Genomic DNA, 11886 nt, shown 5'->3' with positions numbered 1-11886 from the left:
GCTCAAATAAAATTATTTGTGGTAATTAGGGGTGAGTATTCCTTTTAATTTTTAATTTTATTCAATATTTTTGGTCAAATTCCAAATTTTCTCTCAAACCGTATATTTTTTTTTAGTATAGATAGTATTTATTTACCTCATGATATGCTGCAAAACCTAATTAATCACCAATTTCTAATTTTATGAACGATTGTCTCCGATTGTACCTCCCAAACATCCTTAAGTCTAAGGTCAAGGTAATAAACAGGTACTTAGTATTCTTCAAAATCGAAAATTTAGGATTCATCCAGAAATGTCATTAATTATGAATCGACGATGTATATATACAGTATCTATGGTTATTCAAAATTCTAATTAAGTGTAGATATACATGTAGATCGATATTAAAGTAGCGTGATAAATAATTGATTTACGTAAACTGATAACTCGATGATTGACAAGAAATAATCTGAGCAATTCAACAACCGTTAATCTGATAAATCAGAATGATACTTATTGGTGTAAACATTAAATAATAGCTATTGAGATAAGTGTATTAAGGATTATATTGAAATCTATAACGATAACTGTATTATATTGTAAATAAATCATAATCACGAATTGAAAAATGTTTGCAGTAACAATTACTTAGTGATTGTTAGTTATTTTTACTTCATTTCTCTGGAAAGAAACACTATTTTTTTCATTATCATAATAGAACGTATAGTTAAAACGATCAAAATTGGCAAAGGCTACAATAAATTATCTATGAGAATGGACGTATGTTCTTTCTTGTTTCCACTCTGGTCTGTAGTCATTTACTGCGTTCTGAACACGACCTTGTTTAGTTAGGAAATGCTTCATGAGTGGTAGAGACAAAGTGAAAAGAGATAACCGAATAATAGTAAGCGGTGCAGCAGTTAACGCTTGCTTAGGTATGCAAAAAAAAGGGTCGACTTTGAGTGTGTTCCGAAATATAACCCAGCATACTGGTCAGTACTAATGACGTCATGAATCAAAGCCATATTGTACTGGTGTGCCACCATGTTGTACTGGTGAAACAAGTGTGTCGTAACAGTATATCGAACGGGCGTGTGTGCTTCAGAGTTTGGACAATTTTTTATTGTAATAAACGTTAATAACTTTGGGAGCAACATTGTTGTAAACGAGCACAAACGCTATTCTCAATATGGCGTCAATTAGACGTCAACGCACTGGCCAGTATATTTCGAAACGAATCAACAGTATGGCGTTGATTCACGAAGTCATCAGCACTGGCCAGTATACCGGGTTATATTTCGGAACACACCCTTCATAACTGCCTAGTTGGAATATCTTTAAACAAACGTCTTTGATTTCCTAAATTCCTGAGAATGTTGAACTTTCTTTATGGATCGATGCTGGCAAGATGCTCAAATTTTGCTTATCTGCATCTCTTTCTGTTACACATCAATTGATGTAATGTACATACAATTTAGACATCTTTTCGAGGTGAGTTAGTTTAATATGAAATATTATTCTGAAAATTCATTTTTGAATTTTATACCCACTACATGCTACCTCAAATTAATGAGGGAAAAATTGTTGCTGTTGTCACACCCCCGCCGGAAATCGAACCCGGGAACTTTGGCTAAACTACGCAACCACGACCGACCGACCTACAAGGTTAACGATCCATCAAACTAATGTGACTATATATACTGAATATATTATGATTAAACATACGGATCGTTAACCTTGTAGGTCAGTTGGTCGTGGTTGCTGTTGTCACCTCTCATAGTTTAGAACATTGGTGCGTAAAGCCAAAAGTCCCGGGTTCGATTCCCGGCGGGTGTGTGACAACAGCAACAATTTTTCCTTCATTAATTTGAGGTAGCGTGTAGTGGGTATAAAATTCAAAAATGAATTTTCAGAATAATATATCATGTTGTACAAAATCTCAACATTGTAAGGCAGCTAGAACTGCCAATCGTATGAGCCAACTTCGTATTTCCTGAAAACTGGAACATATCCCATTTCTAATTATTTACGTACAAACAATAACAGGGTCAGATTTTCAAAAAGGTATTTAGGGCTGGTCTAGTCGAGAAAAACAGGTAACTCGGAACAGTCTGAACCCCTCTTTTCGACGAAAGCAGAAAAACCTAATAAAAAAAAACCGAAAATTCCAAGAACAGCTAACTCAGAACAGTCCGAACCCCTCTTTTCGACGAAAACAGCGCACAATGTGAAACCGTTTTTTAGTGGAGAATCGACAAAACTGTTGAAAACATATTTTAAGAAGCATCACCTTATTTATGCCCATAGGGTCGTGATTGCTAAATCCAGCTCTGAACAATAATCTAAAGCATTCTCTGCTTCTCTTTACTCCTGTATGCTCAGATATGTATGTCTCTAGCCCTCCGTGGCTCAGAACTTTTTATCCCTTTTTTTTTGACTTCCATGGCGCCTTCTGTTCACCTCTTTGTTCTAATATCTCCTCANCTGCATACATACTTAACTGTTTTGCACGCTTGACCACTATACTTTTAAAAATAGCGTAGAACTTACAGTTCAACTGTTCCTAAACATTTTATTTTAGAACTCATTAAATGAATGGAAAACTCTAAATTTGGTTACCCTTTTACTGTACTGAGGTAATTCTACTGGGTTTGGTAAATATCAGTGTTGATTACGGTAATCAATCATCTATTTTTGAAGCAAACAAAACAAGTAAAGAAATGCTATTTCAGAACTACTTATTTTCATTGTTGCTCATTTAGGGCACTTTAATAGTAGGGCATGACATAAAGTTAATTAAATAAGCAGTACCTACTACAATTCATCGTCTACAGTACCTACCTATATGTACTAAAATGACGTATAATTGATATTTGACATAAAATAAAAAAACTATTACCTCACTACTAAAGAATTACTTGAACATATGGAACATATGAAATGGGAGGAGCCTAAAAAACATGGCGTAACGAGGGAAATTTTTCATACTTCATTTAGCCTACCAATTGATTTAAAAAATGACTCACAGGAAATAAATGGAGTGACTATACTATTAAGTGGTAATACTATATTGATGACCTGTACATACAAACACACAAAAAGGTAGGGCTCCTAACCTAAAAATAGTTATAGACTTGAATTTTTCATTAATTTTATGCTTTTCTAATAAACAAGTTTAAGCTCCACGTGTATTATTTCCATGTAAATTTGTTCCTTAATGAAGTTAGAAGTTTTGCCATGAGGGCAGTGGCGTATTTATGCTCAGTGATGTCTCAAGCTAATTTATTGAAACTGACCGCCGCTACTTTCATCATTTCTTCAAATGGAAAAAGTTTTCATTTGGACTTATTCGGGACTGTTACATAGGCGATATTAATATGCGGATTAATATTTCTAATGACCCTTTCATTAACTTTTTGACATAATTGCTAAGGACCATATCTACACTCGTTAAGAATCCCCAAAAATTTATACGTTCAATTATGAAATTCGGCAGATTACCAGGCAAATTAGTATTGTATGGTTGAGCCAATTCAGATGAAGATGTAATTCGATTTAGAGTGCGTTCATCAGGTATAACTATATTTACTGTTATTTTTTATAATAAAGTAAAGAGATATTTGTTACCCGCCGCCATCATCATAATAAAGTCGTCAGTCCTAAAACTGATTGGACACGCACCTCCACTGTTTCCTATCATGAGCTAATCTTCGCATTTCCCTAAAACTAGAACAACCCACAACCTTAACTATTTGCGAACAGTAATGTAATCTAGGTCTACCTCTACCCCTCCTAACTCCTGTTTCTGCCTCTAATATGTCTCTGACTAGACCTACATGTCTGAGAAGGTGTTCTACCAACTTATCTCGCCTATTTCTTATTGACTTCCATAGAGTCCTCTGTTCTCATATTCTAATACCTCTTCATTTTTAACCTTCTCTATCCACGGTATCCTCATCATCGACTGCCCTAGGCGCGATACTTACAAAATCGCACCCTGGCCTTTCAGCCTATAGGTAGGTAAATATGCTACTGCACGAGAGGGTGTATGCCAATTGACAATTCTAAAAGTTTGCTTATCAATCATCATGTACAAAGACGTTTGTGTCACAAAATCTTTATTTACAGCATTTTCAATTTATTTTCTTTCTCCATTTCCTACTAGGAAATAATCTTTTTCATATATGTTAAAATCATGGGACGATTCAGTTTTCTGTTTCTATTTCTGTACTGACTTCGAGTGTATAAAAATCACAATAATTAATGACCTTACCGTCATTCGAGCATTAGCTTTGATTGACAAGTTTCAAGTTAAGATATTCCTTAAGCTGAAGGCTAATCAAATAATGCACTACTCTAAGGCTTCCCTGTCATCCTGTCAGTTACTAATCGACTCCAATATTAACAAATACGAAACACTTGACTTCCGCTGTAGGTTAAGTAGGTACTAAAAAATTAGGGTTATCTCTCAATAAATTTGGAGATATATATTAAGTAGGTTTATTGGATTAATATAAATCAATGGCTAACTGTTGAATTAATCATCTACACAGCAAACAAGTATCGATATTATGTCTTTATTTATGTTAACGATGACGTCATAAGAAATTCAATATGGAGAACAGCAGACGCCATATTATAGTCACATAAAATAGTAGGTACTTTTTATGTTTATCTGCACTCCTATTTATTATTATTATTATTTTGTAGTAATAGCTACCTACGCAATAAAATAATATGTAATTATCTGTTAACGAAATTTATTTTTAGAAATTGAACTCAAGTGACCGGTTCATTTGTAGCTCTCGTTAGTACGTCAGCAAAATATCCCAATCTTCGTTCATAATCCGGTGACATACTGAAAAATTTTGTTACTCAAGGAACAGCTTTTTCAGCACGCCTAAGCTGACTAATACAATTAATGTAAAAGAAAACCATTCATCATCGCCGCTAAGCAATACACAACTCAAACTAATATTAAATCCCAATGCTTAAAAAAAAATGACGACTAGAACAAGTGATATCCAATAGGTATTTTTATTACAACAACTAATAATCGACGTTTCGCCTTTTGGTTTAACATGACATTTACCTTAAACAAGCTTTGTACCTAAAGACAAAATTTTCGTCAAAAGACATGTCACTTTATAACAATCTGCTGTGCTTTTATGTCATACAAATTAGAATTGTCTTGAACCACTGTAAAGAGAGAATTTTGAACATCCAAATTTGAACATTGGCCAAAAGGAGCCAAAATTTTGAATCGATAGGCTTGTCACTATTGGTCTAAAGTCTAAAACTAGCCCAGGTTACATATCACACAGTAGATACATGAATCGAAAAAACACCTGCAGTTATTGTCCATCATCAATCCATACAATCCAAACAATCAGTAAACCTTCGATTTCTTATGGATGCTACGTGTTAAAAATTCGTAATACGTAGAATAACGAAGAACAATTGTCTCACATTACAATAGTTCTTTAGTTTGAAGACAACGTATGCCTATATCACGATAACAATCTAGACTCACATTGAATGATAATAGCCGACGATTTAAAAAGAAAATAGAATCACCCTCTAAAATTTAAAACATTCAAAATTGTAAAGCTGAAACAATTTCTTACAATTAGTTTCCACTCATGTAGGAAATGCCGGACTTGACGACAGGCACAAACCTGAACCCTCAGTAGGAAGTCAAGCATAAGCTGGTCAATATTGACCCAAAGTTTGGACAATCTTCAAATGCCAAGGCTAGGTACATTAACTTTTCGCCAAATTTGGTCCAATACTGGGACAGTCAAGTAATGGCTTGCCAATACTAGTCCCAAGTTTGGGTAATCTTCAAATGCCAAGGCTAGGTACATTAACTTTTCGCCAAGTTTGGTCCAATACTGGGCAATCAAGTATGAGTTTGTCAATATTAAAACCTAGCTACATCTAATACTGGGCAACGAAGTATTGGAAAGCGACAAAGATGAACATGAATTAATTTTGTTCATCATGTTTTGGTGTAATATTAGCTGCCTAAACTTGAGTTAATATTGTTCACCAATGGCTGGCCTAATATAGACTATGTACCCAATTTTGGGCTAATATTGTTCATCAGTCAATTGGCTATTTAATCATGGGTTACTATTGTTCATAAAATCATGGTTCTATCCAGTCGTGGACCAAGCTTGCCAATCAAACTTGGGCCGAAATGACAAAACAGGCATTTGGCATGCTAGTTCCAAAATTGGTTTTCAATCTCGTACTAGAATTAAACAAGCTTGACCCTGTAGTGATTTGTTACATTAAACAAGTTTAAATTGGCTTGCACTACTGTAAAAAATGAACATGTTACGACAACCTGCCGTGCTTTTGTATCATGCAAAATAAAATTGGTAACGTTTTTCGGGGATCTCTCTTCATAACCCATACTTATACAATTACAAAAATTACATAACTGGGGCTCGATGTAGTTTGCATCGTTTGTGTCATTATTATAATAAAATATCATTATACTTATTATATTCTATTGTTCAAACGTTCCAACTAGGAATGATGACGAATTTGAAATACTGTGAAAAGTTCGAGTAGGTATAAACATAACCATTATCATTGTTACAATAATTAGTCCAATTTAATGTGATAAAGTTGTGAAATGCGAAAAGCCAAATCTACAATAATAAGTGCAATATCACTTACGTCTATAAAACACATTATTTATCAACAAGAACATGGTTAAACGCGTATCGAAGTGGTTAAAGAAAACATTAACAATTAATACATAACTCCGCTTATAATTTTAAATACTGCTAAATATACTTTTGAAAACGTCAATTAAGATAAGGATCAACATTTTAAATTCAATTATTTTCAGAACTCTGATAAATCCAAATTATTTTTGAAAATAAATACATAAAAATATTGATATAAAAATTTGTTGAAAAAACATCAATAATCGGAACACTCCTGTAAAAGTGATATTATATTTGTTATTTAAATTATGTCTAAAAATGATTTAAGAATTTGTTTAATAATTATGTTTTTTGGACTTTTTAAAAACAGGAAACTGTTAGGGACTCTATTCGAACTGTTCAATGAGATGATTGCATAGGTACATTTACGTTTACCATTTTTTCTGTTACTAGGCAACATTAATTATTGTAAAATCGCTCTTAATTAACAATAACTACATGTCATTAGAAATGTGCTTTTAAGTAAAGAAGTAGGTAAAATGAGACATAAAATATAAAATTCATTAGCTATTAATAACTGCATAGGTATTATGCCGATTTCAAATTTCCTTATTAACATCATTAACACACAGCAATTGTTTTATTAACTTTTGTTTCATTCATCACGTACTTCAATAATAATAATAGTCACAGGTAATAATAGTAGGCTTTGGATTACGTTCAAATGTTATTTTTATATCTAATTGTTTTTGTTTCATTTTTATTATTGCAATAAACATTTGTGTCTTATAACGTTATCAAACTCTGCAAAAGTTTTAAATTACAAAAAAATAATTTTGTAAAATTCTACATTTTATTCCAGTTGTAAATTTTATTGAATAAAATTTGAAAAAGCGATTAAAAAAAAGTAAAAATAAAATAGACTTACTTTTGTTTATTTGTGATATTAAGAAAGACAAATAAACCAGAATTGTTCCCGTGAACCCCTTCATCATTTTCACCACAAATGAACAATTGCAGTCGACTATCAGGGCTCACTAGATGTATTGCCTTTTTATCCACATTCACGCGAACATGCATGCACATACACTATCACGCTGCGCACCATGAGCACTTCAGATCATGGCTAGCCGCGAATGTTCGAAGAATAAGTAGCATGAATTGTGACAGTCGTTTTCCGAATCATTATGTATTGTGTTCATACACTACCACGATTAAATACAAGGTACAACGAGAAAGTAATGTCCACACATCTACTTATCCAACTCTTGTAGAACAATCAATGGTTAAAGTCTAGGAAATGTTAATAAAAGAAAAATCAAAACTTTTGGAAAAAATATTGGATTTTTAGAACAGTTTGGAATCTTAGCAACTAAAAACGTAAAACGTAGGCGCATACTGATTTGTAAAATAAAAATGCATGTAGATTGAAATATTTCAGTTGATAAAAAAAATTAGGGTAAAGGTCTAGATGACCTGACCACCACTGTACCATAAAAAGTTCGAGGTGGTCTCACCCCCATAAAAAGTTATGGGGGTTAGATGATGGCCCCCCACCCCATTTGGGGGTGAAGTTAGGGGGATCGAAAGAGGGTGGTCACCTGAGTAAAAACCTATAAAAAGTTTGCGGCAGTCTCACCCCCATAAGAAGTTTAGGGGTTAAAATTTGANCCCATAAAAAGTTATGGGGGTTAGATGATGGCCCCCCACCCCATTTGGGGGTGAAGTTAGGGGGATCGAAAGAGGGTGGTCACCTGAGTAAAAACCTATAAAAAGTTTGCGGCAGTCTCACCCCCATAAGAAGTTTAGGGGTTAAAATTTGATTATTTTGACAATTTTCATACACTATAATTCAAATAAAATTCCCCGTTGGGTGCGGGGGCCATCATGTAGACCTTTACGAAAATGCATATAGATTGAAAGATTGCAGTTGATAAAAAAAGTTAGACAATTTATAACAAAAAACTATTTAAAGTATTATATTGATAAAAGGACAAATAATTCATTATCATTATTATCATCATAAGGACGTCAGTCCTAAGACTGGTTAGACACGCACCTCCACTCGTTCCTATCATGAGCTAATCTTCGCATTTCCCCAAAACTATAAAAACCCACATCCTTAACCATTTGAGAAAACAGTAATCTAGACCTAGCTCTACTCCTTCTGTTTCTACCTGTAATATGTCTCTAATTAGACCTTCAAGCCTGAGAAGGTGTCCTACCAACCTATCTCGCCTATTTTTTATTGATTTCCTTAGAGTCTTCTGTTCTCCTATTCTTTCTAAAACCTATTCATTTCTAACCCTCCCTATTCATGGTATGCGATAAATAATTAGAGGGTAGAAAATTTTAGATTTTTTGAGAACATAAAAATTCAAGACTAATTAAAGTCCACAAATTAAATTCTTTAGAGACGACGGACTTATCCAAGACTGACTATGATGTACCTACAAATTTTTTTAACTGAGAAATCACAGCAATTGTTTTTTTACCTTTTCAATCGATTAATTAACAAAAAGATACAATCTCATAAAAGCCGAAACTCTCGATCACCTGATATCCCTGTCTATGCTGTAGAATTTATTTGAGTTATGGAGCAGTTAGTTCGCTCGCATGAGGTTGATTCCTTTTCTCTTTGGGATAAACTGTTCCCGGGAAAAGGTAACATCAGAGACTGAGGATGATGTCAAGGTAACGAAACGTGCATTTGGTTTTTAGATAAATATAAATATCTAACAAAAGAAAACCAATCATGACATCAAAAAAAAATCCTTTATCTCAGATTCGTCCCTAATAATATCCTTCGAATTGCGATATCTAACTTCCTATAAATTGCATCTACACTGTTATTATATAAAGGGATAAAGTCTGTAAGCTTGGATGTTGGAAGTAATCTCCAATTTCCAAAATCCTGTCACCAACATGGTCCTTCAAGCTGGATGTAAACTGTATGTTAATATCGAACAGTCTTTGACTAATAAGTCTGTGACAAAGGGACAAAAGGGTAATAAATAAATATTCTGTTTTACTAACTTTGGTAAAAGAATAAAGAATTCTAAAACTCCAAAAATTGTCGTCCCAAAAGGAAGTTCACTGTTTAGAGGACGTACCCTAAAGTTAGGTAGGTTATGATGGGATAGGCATTCTCTAATTAGCATGTATAAAGGGCTAAACATCAAGGGTTAAGTGTTAAAGAACAAGAATAAGTGTTATGCACCATGAACGATGGTAAGTATAGAAAAAGGTCGATGTTATTTTGGCGTATTGAAACTATCCTTTTCTGCATTTTTTTTACCCACTACACGCTACCTCAAATCAATGAGGGAAAAACTGTTACTGCTGTCACGCCCCCGCCGGGAATCGAACTCAGGACCTTTGGCTTTACGCATCAATGTTCTGACCACTAAACTACTCATTGATTTGAGGTAGCGTGTAGTGGGTACAAAATTCAGAAATGAATTTTCAGAATAATATTTCATATTAAACTAACTCACTTCTAAAAAGATGTCTAAATTGTATGTATGTTTACCCTTATTGTGTTTTCCTAATAAAGGGAGTTTCATTTAACTATATGACCTCCTGAAGCGAAGAATTTAAAAGTAACACATTTGAGGCAAGGAAACTTGTATTTCAAACGTCTTAAAGACACTACATCATACCTAACAACTTACAGGTATTTTAGTTTGCTGCGGTATAGTGACAGATTGTGTAACATCACAGAATAAATTCCGTTTTCACGATAAACCTATGATGATAAGATTGCCGTGAAAAAATTTAAACAGTTACTGTGGAAAATAAACATTCTATGAAAGGTATCTGTAACGTTAATAGTACATTACGTATGGAGGTCTGAAAGTTGCAACTCACACGTAGTCTGAAGCATCTACTTTTCAGACAGAGGTACGTATACTATTTATTGTCGTGTTTGTTCGAAAAGCTCGTCATTAAATTGATATTTGGCGAAATAAGAGTAAATGATTTAGAGGTTAGAAAGACATTGTCATTGAACAACTGATTTCTGCGCATGCGCTCAAAAACTATTTTCATTTCCTCCCAACTAAAACACGGCTGAAAAGAGGCCATTTCTTCCCTATTTCATAGCATGCAAAACGAGCTTTCCGCGCTAACATGACAAAAAATAGCTTTTCTCAAAAAAGTATTTGAATGCAAGATAAAAGTGGGTATTTTTTATTTTGTATTTGCATTTTAAATGCAAGTATTTCAAATAAATTACATCTCTGATTAGAACTACCTAATACACAGATTAAAAACTGTATATCATTTAAAAATTTTCCCATGTCTGTAGTTTTATTTTTAAAGCTACATTATGAAATTTCACCTATTGGAAGTCAACTACGTACACCTTATATAAAAAATTTACTAATTTGCTCAATTTTATAATAATACTTGTCGTGTTCGACATCTAATCTGAATTTGGTATTTGACTCGTAACACATTTATCCTGTGTTATAAATAAACTTAAAGGCTATCTGGTAATTATCCCAAATTTCATGCTTAAACCAGTACACGCAGACGCGTATGCATTTTTCAGCGAACAATACGGTTGACTTATTTTTGTTTTTAACATAGTTTTATATAGAGCAATGCATAATCGCGTATATAAGGTCCATAATATGCTTCTATGGATAACTGAAAACAAGAACTAATTTAACTTTTTATATACACTATCTCGACCTGTACGGACTAATTCTCCTGTAGGCCCTAATCTAACAATATTACTATATTACGTCAACAAAGTAAGCACATTCTATCTAGGTTCAAATTATGGTACAAATTATTTTATTCATACTCCATCGGTTTTAGTTTAACAGGTTTTTATGAATTTCGTACATTATCCATTTTTTTTATTAATTCTGCTATTATTATTTTTTTCGTTATTATTTTACCTGATTATGTAATTCAATGTTAAGATTTAGAATAGATAGAAATTAAAGGTACAATATACATGTACATGGTTAGATAATATCAAACCTATACTGAATATCAGTTACGTCATCATCATAAAGTCGCCAGTCCTAAGACTGGTTCGAAACGCACCTCTACTCTTTCCTATCCTGAGCTAATCTTCGCATTTCCCTAAAACTATAGTAGAACATCCCACATCCTTGACTATTTGCGAACAGTAACCTAATCTAGGACTACCTCTACCCCTCCTAACTCCTGTTTCTGCCTCTAATATGTCTCTGACTAGACCTTCATG

The 11886-nt window shown here is 33.4% G+C and overlaps 1 protein-coding gene across 2 annotated transcripts in view; it reads right to left on the bottom strand.

Moving 5' to 3' along the window:
* The window catches only part of LOC108733815 (carbonic anhydrase 2), a 123773-nt gene that overhangs the window by 26943 nt on the left and 84944 nt on the right, over positions 1-11886 (bottom strand). Inside the window, exon 1 of one of the 2 annotated variants that reach the window (XM_018465138.1) lies at positions 7591-7799. The exons of the other annotated variant lie outside the window; for it this stretch is intronic. Coding sequence (XP_018320640.1) covers positions 7591-7657 — 67 coding nt within the window. The 5' untranslated portion in view covers positions 7658-7799. Of the gene's footprint in view, positions 1-7590; positions 7800-11886 lie in introns of those variants that run through there. 2 annotated transcript variants of the gene reach the window in all.

The sequence above is a fragment of the Agrilus planipennis genome, unplaced genomic scaffold, assembly GCF_000699045.2.
Source record: "Agrilus planipennis isolate EAB-ADULT unplaced genomic scaffold, Apla_2.0 scaffold11, whole genome shotgun sequence".
NCBI classification, from domain to species: Eukaryota; Metazoa; Arthropoda; class Insecta; order Coleoptera; family Buprestidae; genus Agrilus; species Agrilus planipennis.
This window is presented reverse-complemented; position numbering and strand designations above follow the sequence as displayed.